We start from the raw sequence: 15,978 nt of genomic DNA, 5'->3' as shown, positions 1-15,978 counted from the left end.
ATATCTTTGGTCCAGCACAGGCTGCATGAAGGAAGATAGGGTAATAATTGTGGTCATCTGCTTATTGTGTGATGCAGTATATGCACCCAAAGGGAGGGGGGAGTGCCTGATTTTTAGTTTCAGATCCAAAGTGAAAAGATCAGAAACTGCATACGTAGTAATCTCTTGGGATTTAAGGTCACTTGTGCATAGCCAAGGGTGGAAGGTGAGATGGAGTTTTTTCCAAAGTTGATGTTTTAGAAGAAGACTCTTCCACTCAGCAGCACAGCACAGAGCTGAGTACTGATGGTAGAAAAGCAACAGCATCAGCTGCGTGCACAGGTTCTGGGTTGCATCAGGTCTGTCCCGACAGAGTCACTTCTGCTGCGGGTGTATGGCCAGTGCCGCTGCACAGGAGGGCTGACATAGCTGTGGCCTTAACCTGCAGTAGTTCTCAGACTGCTTTTATTAAAGTGCTTTGTTCTAGGACTGTCAGGTGCAAATGAGAATAGTGTTGGGTTTAGACTGGAGAGTTAGGCTGCAGCAAGGGACAGCCATGGAGCCAGAATCATGACCCCTTCTCATCTCTTGACTGTTATATTACTTGTTTGTGTGTATTTACTGTTCTTTTTGGCAATGGTTTTTCATGGTGTCCTGTCACTGCTGGTTTGCAAAGAAGTGGTGACAGTGCCAAGAGTCCAGCACTGACCACAGCTCAGTAAGCCCACACTAAAGCAGCTTACTCAGCAGGAGGGGAGGGAAGGCTCAGTGTACCACGGGGGTCATTTGCACTATGTGGGTCCATGGTGTAGTTCCAAGCCAATGTAAATCAGTATTGAATTGACTCTCAGGCATTAAGTGAGGTCTGTCCTGGACCTCAGTGCAGAGAAGGTGTGCAGAGACTGCTGTCACTCTGATAGCAGGAGCTGGGTGATGAGAGAAAACTTTAGCACGTGTTTGCCACCCTGGAAAGGAGGAGAGGATGATTGCTGGAGGACTTTTTATTTTAACCTGCCACTATCTTTAGAATTTCAATGTGTGCAGTTAAACTCAGAGCAGCAGTTTTCTAGCTGTAGGCTCTACTGAAATCTTGTGTTGAGTGAGGATTTATTTGTCCTCAGGTCTGGCTGTGAATTAATGGTCTGTTTTAGAGGTTTCAGTGGGCTAGAATTGCCTTCTTGATAGAGAAAGAGCCAGTGCTATGCAAACTCAGCAGGAGCACTTTGAGATGCTAAGAGTCTTCTTTGCTACTTTTTGTTGATCCAGGTGCTCCTTTCTAAGTACAAGTCAAAGAAATTCCTGTTTTTGTCCCTTCCTTCATCTCCCCATGCAAGTGTCATGTAGTCAGCAGGAGCACTGAATCTCCCTGTCTCCCTTTCCTGTTTGCATGAGAGGGAAACAGAGGGAAGCAAGATGGAACCATACGTTCCTCTGCATCTGCACTCTGAAGGCAAAGTTATTTGTGAGCCTTAAGCATGTGGGTGGGAGAGCTGCCAAGCCAAAGTTGTTCCCAAGTATCTGTAAACTAAATCTTATTCCCTAAATTCATCCAACTAAGGAACTTTTACTCTGGCAAAGGCTTGTAAATATTACAGTACCTGTCACTTTTGGATGCTGCTTTCTGTTTTCATAGCAGCAAATTGAAAGCTTTGAAATCTGGGATGTTTGGTTTACTTTTGTAGAGGTTGACCTCAAAGCATCAATCTTTCTGCTCCTTTTAGAATCTATGAAAATAGCCTTTTCTCAGAAAACTTCTTGTAGTGACAACACTGCTAATGAACAGAGTTCTCAGATATTCCAAAAGTTTATGGATGCATTGAGAGATGTGTACCAAAATATAGAGAGTCTTGCATCTCTGTTACTTTCAGTGATTCTGTTTTCTTTAGATATATAAACTTACAATGAAGTGAAAAGTATTACTCTAAACAATGTTTATAAAGTGATCTCTGAATGCATGTCTGTCTCAGAGTCATGTTTAGCTTTGCTGGGGTTTTAGTTCACATGTAGTTTTCAGTTTCTTCACCATCTGCACACCATGGCCTCCACTTGTTTCAATTCAGCCATGCTTTGCTTATTTTCAAGACAAGTTGCTGGTTTATATAAATCTGTGACTTGAGTTTGCCAGATGCAGTTGCTCCCACCATTTGTGCTTGTCTCCAGTTCCTTTTTGGAGGAAGGTGTCATCCTCTTGAAATAAGTCTGCAAAGTGAATAAGTCTTGGCAGACCTGTTCTGAATTGTGTTCAGTGCTGTGCAGCTAACTCAAGCTATAACTCATTTGTGGCTCTGAAGTTAACCTGGCCATAGCTCAAACTCCATTAAAATAGTACTTTTTTAAGGCTGTGCTAACTAAGGAGGTAATTTAAATCGTCATTCATACTTGTGTGATGTCCTTGATTTGACTTAGTCAGTGTTGTCAATGTGCACACAGGTTGTCTGAAAACCTGGGCCCCTGCTGACCTGTCTCAAAGCCATGGCTGAAGCCAGGGTTCTCTCTACACTTCAGATTGCAACCCAGCCCTCTTAAGCGATTTATGTGCAAGTCCTATGAGTCCTACAGTGGTTTCTGCCTTTCCTGCTGCATTCCCAGGGGAATCTCAGTTCTCCTGCAGTGAACAGGAAGGGCATCCTAGAGCAAGTCAACTTACCAAGTCACTAAGAAGGCTGGTTTTTGACTCTAGCCTTCCCACAACCCCATGTGAACAAGCACAACATTGGCAGAAACAGTCTGGAGCAGACCTGCTCCATTAAATTTTACCGTGGTTCCCATGATTCTTCTCTTTACCCAGAACTTGCTGAGCAGTTTTAACATGGTGGTGTCTCAGCAGTGCTCTGGTTGGCTTTGCCAGACCAAATGAACACTGCTTTCCTGGCAGAGCCACCCCAGAGAACAGCAGAATGTTCTGGCACCTTGCCTGAAGTAAATACACACTGGAATCTGCCACCTGAGGAGCCCTACAGGACATATGGCTTTGTGAGACTGCCTTTTCTAGTCACATTTGCAGACCATTCTGTTTCTTGTAAAATGCTTTAGAAAATTATGCTTGAAGGCATAAAAAGATCACAGTTGCTTTTCACCTCACTGGCTAAGTCATGTGCAGTGTGTTCCTAAGCAGGTGATCATTTTTGCTGCCTGTGAAAATACCGGCTTTATATTGTCATTTTAGACTGCATGAAAATTGAGCCTTTCATCTTCTGAAATGTTTCCAGAAACCCAAATTCAGGCCTGGCTTACAGTCCTTTGGGTGCTTTAATATAAGCTGACTATTAAGGGGCAGTTAGGAAGGAGAGAGCTGGTAGTGATGCAGCTGAGGAGCTAAACCCCTCATCTTCATTTGAGTCTTTTTATTTTCTTGCAGATGAGAGGATCTGTTCACCACCGTTTATGGAGCTGACAGGTGCCTGTGGAGAAGATACATTGAAGCTTATAGAGAAGAATGGACTGGCATTCCCATTCAGTATGTACATGAGCTTTTCTTTGGTGCTTCTAGTAGGTTCTAAATACTGCACATGCACCCCCCCGAAACATAGCCAACATTGTAGGAGTGTGGGTTTCACTGCCAAAAGTGTCAAGAATATTAAAACTTTCCTGAAACAAATGCTCTGAGGCAGTCTGCTTGGAATGTGGAACAAACTCTCTCCCTGTCAGCTTTTACTTTGCCTTTTGTTGATGTTCCTTACTTTCAGCACCTCGCTACAGTAAACATGCATTCCTGGGAAATGCTAATAGTTCTAACAAAGTTAGCCTCTTGCCCTGAACTTGTGCAAGATGTTTCTCCTGCCAGCTGCACTCATTACTTTTCTTCAGAAAATCACTGCCTTGGTGATAATCCTCTTTTTCCACCTACCTCTCCCTTTCCCTGGTCCAGAGTACAAGTATAATCTTAGCGGGTAAAAGAAAGAGGGTTAACACAGATAACAGACTCCAAGGGCCCACAGCTCAAACAGCTGCTATGAACTGTTTGTGCTTTGGAGCAAGTTTCATTGCAGGGCTTGTGCTTTAATTGGCTCCTTTATTTGATTCCTTGCAGTATAAAGTGAGCAGGATCGTTAGTCGGTGTTTGTTCCCTTGCTGCTTGCCTCATTTGTAAGGTTCAGAGGTAAAGTTGCGTGGAAAAAGCATGTTTTGCCCTCCCTGCCATCGCTCTCCCAAATGAGGCAGGTCTCCTGAAGATAGGTTGTGAAGCAGTACTTGAAATCTCATGAATGGCTTTGCCCTCCTCTTCACATTCTGCTCTCCATACAGACTGCCTAGTCCTCAGTAGTCAGCAGCATATATTCAGGAGGTCTGAATCAAACGCTCTAAATAATGATGAAATTACAAAATAGCACTGAAAATTAATATACCTTGATATTCTGGGAGTGTTTTTTTCATTTTCCTGTCTCTATTTTTTTCTTAAAAAGGGTCCAGCTCTCCAGAGCACGTCTCTGAGACATCATAAGCCATTTTGTAAAATTTCAAGTTACCAAGTTATTTTGGACTCTAGTGCAGGTTATCTCTCTTTCATAGCTCCCTGTCCTCTTGCCTGGCAATTTGATTCTTCCAACAACCTGAAAAAATGTCTTGTCCTATCCACCCTCTCACTACTTGCAAGATTTCATCTCCTCTCCTTAACACATAAGTAACATCAGCCCTAGTCACTCTGTGAGCCCTAGGGTCTTCAGCTCCTCTCTGGCCTCATAGTAGAAGCAGCTTTTTGTTTCTTTCCTCTAATGGGTTTTACTCCTCCTCTTAATCAAGATGGAGGTGAGAATCAGGATATACAGAGCAGATAAATGTGAAAGAGAAAGAAAAACTGCCAGGCTTTCTGCCTTTTTCTGTCCTCCTCTATGGTTGCCTGTGAAAAATAAGTTATATCTTAGTTTGGTTCAGCCTGTTACATTTCCTGCTCTTCCCTGAAAACAGTGAGGTAAGAAAATAAGTTGCTTTTGACTGTGTCCCAGTTCCTTTGTTTTAAGGAAAGTGCTGTTTTGTGGTACCTAGTGGTGTTTTGTGGTAAAGTAGCTCTAGCCTCAGACAAAAAATTACATAGTTGTAAAAATGCTCTCTGAGTAGACTGGATGGCAATCCTAATACTGGTACTAACTTCTTAGCTGATGCTTTGCAGCTCAGTCCAGTCCTAATAAAGATCTGTGCTTGCACCTTAGTTACAGGGAGGAATTGAGAGAGCAGAGCTTGGAGTAAGCCAGGCTTTGCAGTGATTAAGAGCACTGTTCAAGCAGAGACTGTCACTGGTGTTACAGTCAATGCCTTGGTCTGGTGGACTCCAGTGTCTGCATGTGTGGGTGGAAACAGGATTATAAATGGTTTATGTGTTCTGTTTCAGTGCTGAATTGTCTTTTCTTTTTTATTTATCTAGTTTGTAAAACCAGAGTGGCCCATGGAACCAACTCTCATGAGGTGAGTTGAAAATTTTTGTAGTATTATTCACCTGCTTCCAGTTGTGTCCTGTCCCCCCCTCCCCCTGTGGTGGCTTGGCTGGTGATTTCCAATCCTGTAGTGGGTGGGAAGAGGGCTGTGCCCAAACAACTTTTCTTCCCCACCTCTCCCTCATGTTTAATTGTGGCATTATTTTTTTTAAAATCTGAAATGAAGATAAATATGACTTGAACCTCCTGTCATGCAAGCTATTTTTAGCAGTTTCTACCTTCTATCATATTGTTGCTTCTAGCAGTTTGTAGTCTCCAGTCAGCTTTGTCCAAGAAATCTCTTTCAGTCACTCCTTCGGTAGGAGGTCACTAAATAAAGTTTCTGTCCCAGAAAGTTACTTTTCCAATATGTATGTGGTACAGATGAGAAGTGGGTTTGTGCTTCAGATGGAGCAGCTGGCTCCTTTCCCTGAGGGGGAAGGGAGTAACAAATAGAGCTGGTTTCCAGGCAATGTTCAGTTGTAATAACACAGTGGGATCTGTGGGGAGAACAGGACTGGTAGAACTTATCTGCCTTCCTGTAAGGCAATTGCAGCTAAAATGGTTGTATATTCCTGGAATGAGTGTATTACCTACGAGATTAGCTTCCTCTAAATTTAAGTGCGTTGAGTACTGTTTTAATTCTTTTCCATTTGTGTTTCCTGCCTTCCTGCTTACTTCAGATCAGTTTTGAGAATCCAGCCCTTGCTGCTGGCTCTCCTAACTCCTGGCTTCCTTTGTTAACAACGTGGCCATCAGTCCAGGCTTCCCAGCTGCTCTTGAAATGCGCACTACAAGACATTGCTGCAATGTCTCTGAGAGCTGAAAACCCTCAAGTAAATTGTAAATCTAGATAAGCAGAATGGCTGTGGCTGAAATCTTGACTGACCAGCACTTCTTTTAAAGATGCAGTGAGATTTTGCAGGCAGGCTTTACCTTGGCTTATTTCACAAGCCAACAGACAGTTCTGTTAGTTTGTTGGAGCAGCTGCTATAAATTTTTGCTGTCATTCCTAAGAACACTTGGGTACTGGATTTTTAATGAATTTAAGACTTCAATTTTCCTGCTGATTTTTCTGTCAAGAGTTCATCTGCAACTGCAAACTGAAACACATGAACTTCTCAGTACTTGTCCAGTTAGGCTTGGACTTAATTTCCTTGGTGAATCTTTCTTTGATCTTCTTTCATACAGTGCAGACACATCTAAGCCTCCTGCCAGAGCAAAAATTAGGCTAAAATACACCCATGGTCTGCACTTTATCACAGGAACTTATGACAAGAGATTAGGGGGACCCCTGGAAAAAAGCCTGAAATCTTGCATAGTGCTTTACATAGTAGTAGCAGTAGTCACTTTTGGAGTTGCTGAGTTCTCAGGAGTGATCCAAAACTATATCTATGACCAGAGTGGGACTGTTTTGGAATTGTTTATGGTCAATAATTACAAAGGAAGCATAGGATAAATACCTGCTTACAGCACAATCTGTCTAAAGGATGGAGCATAGGTCTAGAAGCAAGAAATTGTTGTTTGTTTTGTTAATGACTCCTTGTCTGGCTTTTGGTAAATCACTTCATTTTTTTGTGGATATATTTCCAATGCAGAGCTGACACTAAAATTAGAGCACTGACCAGAAACCTGCTTTTCTTCATAAGATGGCTGTTAAGAAAGTTCAAGTACTAGCTAACAGGGACAACTGAAGGTTCAGGCTTGAGTTTAAGTTTGGTGCACGAGTTAGGGGGTTTGGTGTGTGAGTTCACCAGGTGAGGCTGGCAGACTCCATTTTTCTCATGTGAGTACATGCTGTTGTTAAGCTGGGGTGGTGTCATCCTTTCTGTGGTGTCCCTAGTTCCACATGGCCTCTGCACTAGCAGTGGCCTCAGCAGCTCAGCACCATTTGTTAAACTGGAACAGAGATGTTGGCTGGAAGTTGTGCTTCCTGGCTGCCAGTGAGTCAGAACATAACTAACCTTTGGTAAAGCTGCCATGAGAGACCCATAACCTGAAGAAATGTATCCAGAATTTCTTCTGAGCATTTGAACAGACAAGAAGGAAAAGGCAGAGAATCACTGTGTTTTTTGAGACTGACTTCCTTATGGACATTGTCAGTAAAAATTCTTGGTGCAAATGTTTTGTTTTGCCTTCAAAAGCGCTCTGCATTTATAATGAGAAATGCTATTTGAAAATTATGATATCAAGTATTGTACCCACGTTACTGCCAGACACAGCAGGTCTGTGCTAGATGACAAAGAGCAAGTGCACCCTGCAAGCAAATTCTTGGAGCTCTATTCATGCATGTTAAAAGCCATGAGACATGGCAGTGAACCGGCGTAAGGCACCCCACAGGGTTTATATGGGCTTGTGCTAATCCACGGGGCTGCCAGCACAGTGCTGTGCAGAACAGAGGCCCCACACAGCTTCCAATAGTCATGGTCAGTGCTGTGCTGAGAAGATAAACTCCTAAAATAGGCTGAACCTGTTCATCTTATGTTTATTTGTGGGAATGAATTAACTAATAATGGAATAGAACACTACAGAACAGCACAGTTCTTGCCAGTGTGATGTTGTAGACACTATAATGCAAACAGTCCACACAAGAGGAGGAAGAAAGCAACGTTTTTTGCCACCAGTAAGACACTGGTGTGATGTTGTTGCTGTGAATCATTTTGATGGATGATTCTGTCTGTTAGAGAAATTTCTTGCACAGGTTGTTACCACTCACAAATTCACTCTGTGCTGTGTAATAGCGACAGCAACAATATCAGCTGTAAGTAGGTACTGAATGCACACATTGACTTGAACATAGAAAATGTTAATCTACTGAGTTATTGTGCATGTGTGCAGTTATTTGATCATTCATAAGACCCAATAAATGCCTTCTTTTTTGGCATATTTATTCCAATGCTCTCAAGAGGACTATCTGTTTAGAGTAATAGGGTGAAACCAAGCAGGAAAATTGATAGGCCAGCATTTGTCAGCAGTAAGAACTACCGGAGTCTGAGAAATGTTCTCTGATTGTGTGGGTGAAGCCCTGGTGCTTAGTCTGTTGCAACTGGGCTGAACCAAATCAGGGAAATAGATCTTGGGGAAGAATTCTTGTAGTTAGTGCACAGAACTGTTCCTTCTGTTGTTCTCATGATACAGGCTTGTATTCAATATAAACTTTGTTGTCTGTGTTGGTGAGATGTTTTATCTCTTTGTTGTACCTGCAGTTGCAGTAACTTCCCAACTAAAGGCAGCAAATGAAATTGCAAAGTGCTGTGAAAATGTTGATAGAAAATGAAAGCTTCACTGCCAGTAGTGTTTGCAGAGCTGTGTGTCAGTTAAATGAAACACAAGATTTAAATTTAACACAGTTAAATGAAATAGAACAAGATGCAGAAAAGGAGTTGTTCCCCTTGTTGCTAGTCAGGTGTGGGTAAGCATGAAATATTGGCAGCCTTTTGCACAACCACGTGTGTGTGTTTGCAGATGGCGATCATCTTCAACCAGGAGGGCCTCAAAGCTGTTCGCCCCCCCTGTGTCATTCAGAGCTTCATCAACCACAATGCTGTGCTCTATAAAGTGTTTGTGGTCGGGGAGTCTTACACTGTGGTGAAAAGACCATCTTTAAAGAACTTCTCTGCAGGCATCTCAGGTACGTTGTACTGATTGAAAAGAAAATGTCTCTTTTTGCAGCCTCAGGAGGAAACATCTCTGAAGAAAATATCTGTGAAAAAACTGCTGCAGTGAAGGCAGCTGGTTTGGACATGCCATGTTTCCTCTTCTGTATTATTTCAAGAGAAAGGGAGATAACTCACCTGCTCTGGAATACATAGGAATGGCATTCATATAGTAAATATTTATGCAATGGTAACCTGAGTCTTACCTGTTAGACCCTGTTTTATGTCATGTGGAAAGGGGGAGAGGGAGAGAAGTTCTCTCCTTTCCCACTAAGTTCATGTGTCATTTGTTCCGGAACTTGTTTATAAATGTGCTTTGGAGAGAATTTCCTGGATTCCATCATTTCAGCACTTCCTCTCCCTATTTTTACCTAGAATATGTGTGTGTTTTGAATTAAAGATCACTTGTGCTCTCCCCTAAATGAGCCTCCCTCTTCATGTGAGGCCCAGTGTTGAAAATCTTGCTGGGAAGTGTCCTTTGGTTTGTAGATATCAGCTGTGTTGGGGAGAAGGAGGAATGGACTTGTCAGTGAGGAGAGTGATTCTTCTGTATGTCATTAGACAGCCACATTTGAAGGGTTTTTGCTAAAGATTACTTAGATTTCCTTTATGGAAAAAAGGTCCTTTCCAGAGGACTGCATTCTGTGGCCCACCAAAAGCATAAAAAAATTAGCAGCACGTAGATGGGAGCAAGCATGATCTGATAGCAACTGGACAAATCCAGGAGGTGAGGATGGGATCAAACTAAAGGAGATGAATGACCAAATGCTAGTTCTTTGTCACTTTTCTTAGTGTTTTTGGCTAATCCTAATAAGTCCATGTATGCTCACCACTGCATTTCACACACAAAGATTTATTTTGTTAGTATAGGTGTAGAAGGATGCTGCTGGAAGTTCTTGTCTGTAGCTGTGTGTGCCTGTGTTTACATTTAGGTCTGGTCTATATCCTGATCAAATTAATTAGGCCAGAATCTGCGTTCATATAAACTCTTAGGACAGTGACTTCTGTCACCTCAGAGTGTCTTCTGCATTCCAGTGGTGCCTCCAAAATAAGGACAGGTCCTGGCCACAAAATGTATTGCTTTCTGCCATGGTCACAGTGCCCTGCCCAGTTCACAGGGCTCTCAGTGTAGCCCGGGTGCTACTGACCTACCCCCTGCAGTGATTGCAGCTTCTGTCATACACCTTCCCCTTGGGACTGTCAATTTGAGTATAGCACATTAGTAAAAATTAACTTCATTATCTGACTGAACTTAGTTAATTTGCTGTGGTGAAGGAAGGAGAACTGATTTCTGTTTACCCAGCGCACGGTTCTATTTATCAGTGGTCCGAGAACCGTGGGTTATCTGTCCATGGGTCCCTGCCTGTGCAGGCAGCCAAGTGCCAGCAGGCAGGAGAGCCCTGTGGGTGGGGTGGATGGGTGAGACCAGGATGAGATTCATGGGGCTGCACTGCCACCTACTGTTCTTTGTACTGACCTTTGGAAATTAAAGTCTGGTATAAAGTTATTTACAACCTGTTTTTAATTGCAGACAGAGAATCAATATTTTTCAACAGCCACAATGTTTCCAAACCAGAGTCCTCATCTGTCTTAACAGCGGTAAGTACACTTGGTCTTTTTCCCTCTAGTGCAGCTGGAAACCTATCTAATCCTTTCTTATGGAAGTGTTAGTAGCTAGTGACTCTCTTTCACAAGCTGTCTGCTTCTGTGTTGCAGGCTGAGGTCTGTTTGGTACCACGAACCAGCATGACTGGGTGCCCCTCTGGTTTTCCTTACCGAGCTCCGGTGAGGAAGAGCTTGTAGCAGGGATGTTCTGCTTCCCAAACTACCCAGGGCTAATCTAGGCAAAGGGAAGAAGGAGATTCTGAATGCAAACACTGTCCAGAGAGATTAATAAGCATAAATCATTCTTTTAGGACTCAGTTCTGTGAGGAAAGACAAACAGTGAAAATTAAAGCTTAGAAACTGTGTTGGCACAAGGCCACAGAGGGCCAGTATTTGTCTGCCATGTGAACATGCCTGAGCGGTGACCATGGGACCATTTCTGGATGTCCTTTGAGACCAGCAGTGCCAGCACACTGCACAGTTTCATGCTACCATTATCAGTCCTTTTAATAAGATTTGGACATATGAACCTCAACAAGTTCTTGGGCACTCAGCTACTGAAAAAGTCACTTTACAGCACTGGGTCCTTTCAATCTCTTGAGTCTTGGGATTCTTTTCTGTTTCACAAGTTCTGCTGGGGACTAGTTTTGTATTTGATTTTGAATTTTGTGTGCAACACTGGTAGGCATGCTAAATATTAAAACTGTAGTTGTGCTAATCATAAGTCCTTTTGTGGTTATGCTGAGGGAGAAGCCATTACTAAAAATTTGCCTTCAGACTTAGGGAGTGTGCTCCTGTGGTTTACTTGCCATCTCACTCATACAAATGTGTATCCCAGTCATGCTTCTGTAGGCATAACAGCATACTTCTGCTGTGTAACATGTTGTTTGAAAAGCAAAGAATAGTGCATCCTCCAGTCATAAGTAACCTAAGTCACTCGTTTTAATAAATACTTATAAACTAATTTGTACATGAAAACCCACATAAAGGGTATGCTCTGCCCTTAAGATATCGGCTGAGTTGTATTGTATGAGAGATTATTGTATGATGCAGATTAAACTAACAGCACAAGTCTGTCTTGTCAGCCCTTTAACACAGACCTTGATCTACACTGAAAAAATGATGATAGCCAGGACTTGTACAGCACAGGGTTAAATATGCCTCCTGTATATGTTTTTTAAGGTGTTGATCTAGTCCTTAAAATAATGAGTGTGATTCTCCATTCATCCATACACTGCTTTGCTTCTATAGTTGCACCAGTATGAAAAGGAAGAACTAGATGCTATAGAGCAGACGAATTTCCAGTTTAGGAAGGATTTTGAATTATGAAAGCAGTTTCTCTCTGGTATCTTTCTTTTTTTCATGCCACTGGTTCTCTGCAATTAGATTTGGTGGATATGCACCTGGAAACTTCTGAAAATCAATCTTTCCACTAAAAGGGCTCTTTGAGTCCCTTAGTAATGTGTCTCTTTCCATTACAGCTGGATAAAATCGAAGGAGTATTTGAGCGGCCAAATGACGACGTCATCCGGGAAATCTCCAAAGCGCTGCGGCAAGCTCTGGGAGTTTCCCTCTTTGGAATTGATATCATCATTAACAACCAGACTGGGCAGCATGCAGTCATTGATATAAATGCATTCCCAGGTAAGAAAGGCCTTTACACTCCTGCTTTGTGGAGCAATTTTTACTGCTGTTGTCTCATATTGCTTCCCAGGCTGGGGGTGGGACAGCAGCCACCAGATGGTTCTGAGATCAAATACAGGTCAGTCTGGAAAGGGAAGAACCCTTATTTAGATATGGAATTTGCATCTGAAGTATCAGCTTTTAGGAAATATGGTCAAATTTTAGTGGCCAGTTGTAGCTGTTGTGCCCTTCTGTGCAAAGGGAAACTCAAGAACTGCAGTGTGGGACTGTGTGCTGGCACCTACCCTTTCTCAGCCTAGCCCTCATTCTGAAATGAAAAGAATACTAAATTCTATTTTAGTAGAGCCTTTAAAGATTACTTTTTCTTTTTTGAGACTCTGGGCCATTAAAAAATGAGAGGGTGGAAGAAACAAACTGTTCCCTTGAAAATTTCTTCCTGTGCAAATTGATTCCCCACAAAAAGGCATTTGTGCACAAAAGCAATACCAGGAATCTGAAAATTATAAAATTGCGGGTGCACAGAAGTTGCTGTAGAGAGTTCGTGTCCTTGCAGGTTCTCATAAGTGCGTTCTGGAGTCTATGGATGGACTAGGGCATGTAGAAATGGGTAAATTTGTCCTCCACTTTTTTAGTGCAACATATGTCTTGGAAACAACTAAACAAGCTCCTTGATCATCAGAATTGTTAAAAGGAGCTGTAAGTGTGAATAAGAGTGAGGCAGTAATGGTCTGTCACTGATGCTTAATTCAGTAGTCTAAGCCAGGAAAATAACCCTGCTGTTTTGCAGGGTGTTTTTCTCTCTGAGAATCTCCTCTCATTACCTGAATGGGGGTGTTTGTTTCATGAGACTTACACAGGCTGTTGTGTAGTTTCTTTGACCCATCATTGAAGACTTTTAAGTTTTCAATATGGCTGTGGTGTCTTTACATCTACAGGTCTTGTCCTGAGCTCCCAATCTCTTCAGTTTTTCAGATCAGGTCCTCATTCCTACTGCCCTGTAGTGCCTTGTCTGTCTCTCTCCACAGTGACTGGCTTCCTCCTAAAACTCAGCTCTGCTATCCTCAGGTCACTTCCCAGCATGGTTCTACCACATGGTGTTATGCAGACCTATGAAGTTTGCAGACCTATGAAAACACTCACAGACCTATGAAAACACTTTAGGGCAGTGAAACAACCTAAATTGGGTATTAGATGGAACCATATCAGTTTTAATAATAGGATTATATTTCAGACATTGGGTCTTGAAGTTAGTGATAGAGGACATTCTTTTACAATCCTGTATCCTGCATTTTGGTTTAGTGCTTAATGTTTTGGGTTTTGGGTGCTTTTCTTCAAGTATTATTTTGGATTTAGTACTTTGCACAGACTGAAATTCTCCTTCTTGAAATGTTGAAAACTCCACATTGGGAAACAGCAATGTGGCAAACATATATTTAGACACGACCAATGACTTCTTGTTGTCTCTTAAGTTTGCAGAACTGCTCTGCTCTACTTCTGCCCTAAGGCAGTAGTTTTCAAAATTCAGCCCAAGTCCTGCATGTCAGCCTGCACAGTAATTGGTCTTTGAATTAATTGTGTTTTAGTCCTTGCAGGAGACTTGGGAGCACAGGGAAGTTTCTTATGCACTGATCTACATCATGTCTCACACAGCAGATTTTTTGGTGGTAACTACTGACTTTATCACTGTGGCTGAAGACCAGTTGGAGAAAAACTAGAGGATAGCAGTAGGGCCCAAACTACTCTGAAAAGGGAAGGGGGAGAGATGCCCTTTAAAGAGTATTCACAGCCTCTTTCATAGAACTCGAGCCATGGCTTGGGGCCAAAGCCTTATCCAGCTGCCCAGAGGTTTGCTGCCTTTCTTGGGTGCTGTCTTCAGTGTTTACTGGGCTTGAAGCTTGTTTGAACCTGCCACTCCATGGATGTCATCTGAGATGAGTTTAATGACAGAATTGAGAGCAGGTGTACCAGTAGGAGGATGTTGTCTGTTATCTGCTCCATTATCACCAGCAACTCTCTAAAAAGATTTTAAAGATAAATGTCTGAAAGGCCTATTGTGTGTTTTGTTATGTGGGAAACTACTGGTACTATATTTAGCAGTGGTTACCAGCTGAGATATTGAGCTGTAGGCACAGTCACGTAGCCTGTGGGAGTTATGTTTGTCTGACCTCAGATAAGTGAGAGAAAAGTTCCACATAGCCTTCTGTCCTGTGGTTGTGGCTGAGCTCACCCAGCCCCAGCAGCTGCAGGCTTGCACCATGCAGGTGAACTGCTGGCTCTGGTGAATCTGCATGGTAGCTGGGAGCATCAAATCTGAACGTGCATTTTGTGTGTGTAAAAACATTGCTGCAAATGCAGGATATGGGCTGTCCATTTCTCTCTGGCCAAGGGAACATGCAGAAAAGCCAAGTGTCCCAGATCAGGGAGAGTCTGAAAAATCAGGCAGGTAGAATCTGATATGCTGGCTTAAAAATGCTCGTAGACACTTGCCTCCACCAAAGCTTGCAGAGGTGGGCACTTGTTTTCAGACGCATTGCTGGGTGGACATCTTTCCTATCTGTGCTCAGCCAGAGGACTCTGGAGACTGTTCTCAGTATAGCAAATTTCAGGCATCTTGCAGACAGGCATTTACAAAATTGTTTCAAGTGGGCAGTGCTAGGATAGCACCTGCTGGAGCACGATTCATGCAAGTTGTTTTAGGCATCCAAAAGTTATATCCTCCCACTGATTCCCTGTGTAACACGAATCCCAAATTCGCTGCCAGTAGTTTCTGAAGGTGTAATTCAATCTGCACTTCTTGATTTTGTTATCATTGCAGCACAGTGGTGTCCCACAACTGACTAGTTTGAGAAGCCTACAGGAACCCTAGGTGAACCCAGTGAGGCAATACCCACAGTTTGCAGCCTTCCCATGTGTCCTGTGAACCACAAGTTGAGACAGCTAATAATCTTCTCAGCTAATTCTCTTCCTCCCTTCCTTCTATTTCCTTTTTACAAGTTTGTGAAGTTTCTTCTGAGTGACTGGGCAGAATTACTTGGGCATTTCCACCCAGTGTGCAGAGGGCTGGCACAGAGAGAGCCTGCCTGTTACATACAGCTTCCTTTCACTAATATCTGCTAATGTTAGTCTTGATTTCAGGGCAGAATAACTGTTAGTTCTGATTTCAGGACAGAATAACTGGCCATCTTATTCCTATTAAATATTTAAAGCAACTTCTTTGTGAGTTTCCCAGGTGCCCTCCTACAAGGCTAGTTTGTCTTCAATGAGCAGACACAGAACACTCTGGGGTACTATGGATCTCCTTGCTGAATATTAAAGCTGTTACTATGGAGATGGCTTATTCCTGGGGTGTTTGAAGCACTCTGAGTGGATTTGAAGGCTAATCCCATGGCTTTTACATAAGCAAGAAAGCGTAACAAGCACTTCTGTCCAAGGGGTGGAGATCCTGTTCTGACTCCCATGGCCAGCCCCAGGAGTCCTAGTTGACCCCTGCCAACCAGTGATTATCTTGTGGGGCACTGGGAAACTTGGTGTTTTGAAATGAGAGATTTGTTTGGTGAATCCCTTCAGGGGCCTCTGAGAAAGGAGAACTGCGAACTGTTGCCTCACACTGCTGATGTTTTGTGTGACCTGTTAAGTATCTAGGAGAATTGGGACCAAGTGAAATAAAATCCAAAGGAATGTAGCAA

At 42.7% G+C, this 15,978-nt stretch overlaps 1 protein-coding gene across 3 annotated transcripts in view; it reads left to right on the top strand.

Annotated features, from left to right (window-relative positions):
* The window catches only part of ITPK1 (inositol-tetrakisphosphate 1-kinase), a 156,259-nt gene that overhangs the window by 132,397 nt on the left and 7,884 nt on the right, over positions 1 to 15,978 (top strand). For all 3 annotated transcript variants that reach the window (XM_059474613.1, XM_059474614.1, XM_059474615.1), the window contains 5 exons: positions 3,338 to 3,436; positions 5,339 to 5,379; positions 8,853 to 9,018; positions 10,575 to 10,642; positions 12,130 to 12,292. In XM_059474613.1, the coding sequence (XP_059330596.1) occupies positions 3,338 to 3,436; positions 5,339 to 5,379; positions 8,853 to 9,018; positions 10,575 to 10,642; positions 12,130 to 12,292 (537 nt within the window). The remainder of the gene's footprint in view (positions 1 to 3,337; positions 3,437 to 5,338; positions 5,380 to 8,852; positions 9,019 to 10,574; positions 10,643 to 12,129; positions 12,293 to 15,978) is intronic.

Source organism: Ammospiza nelsoni, chromosome 6 (genome assembly GCF_027579445.1).
Source record: "Ammospiza nelsoni isolate bAmmNel1 chromosome 6, bAmmNel1.pri, whole genome shotgun sequence".
Lineage (NCBI taxonomy): Eukaryota > Metazoa > Chordata > Aves > Passeriformes > Passerellidae > Ammospiza > Ammospiza nelsoni.
The sequence above is the reverse complement of the archived record's forward strand: the minus strand, read 5'-3'. Positions and strand labels throughout refer to the sequence as shown.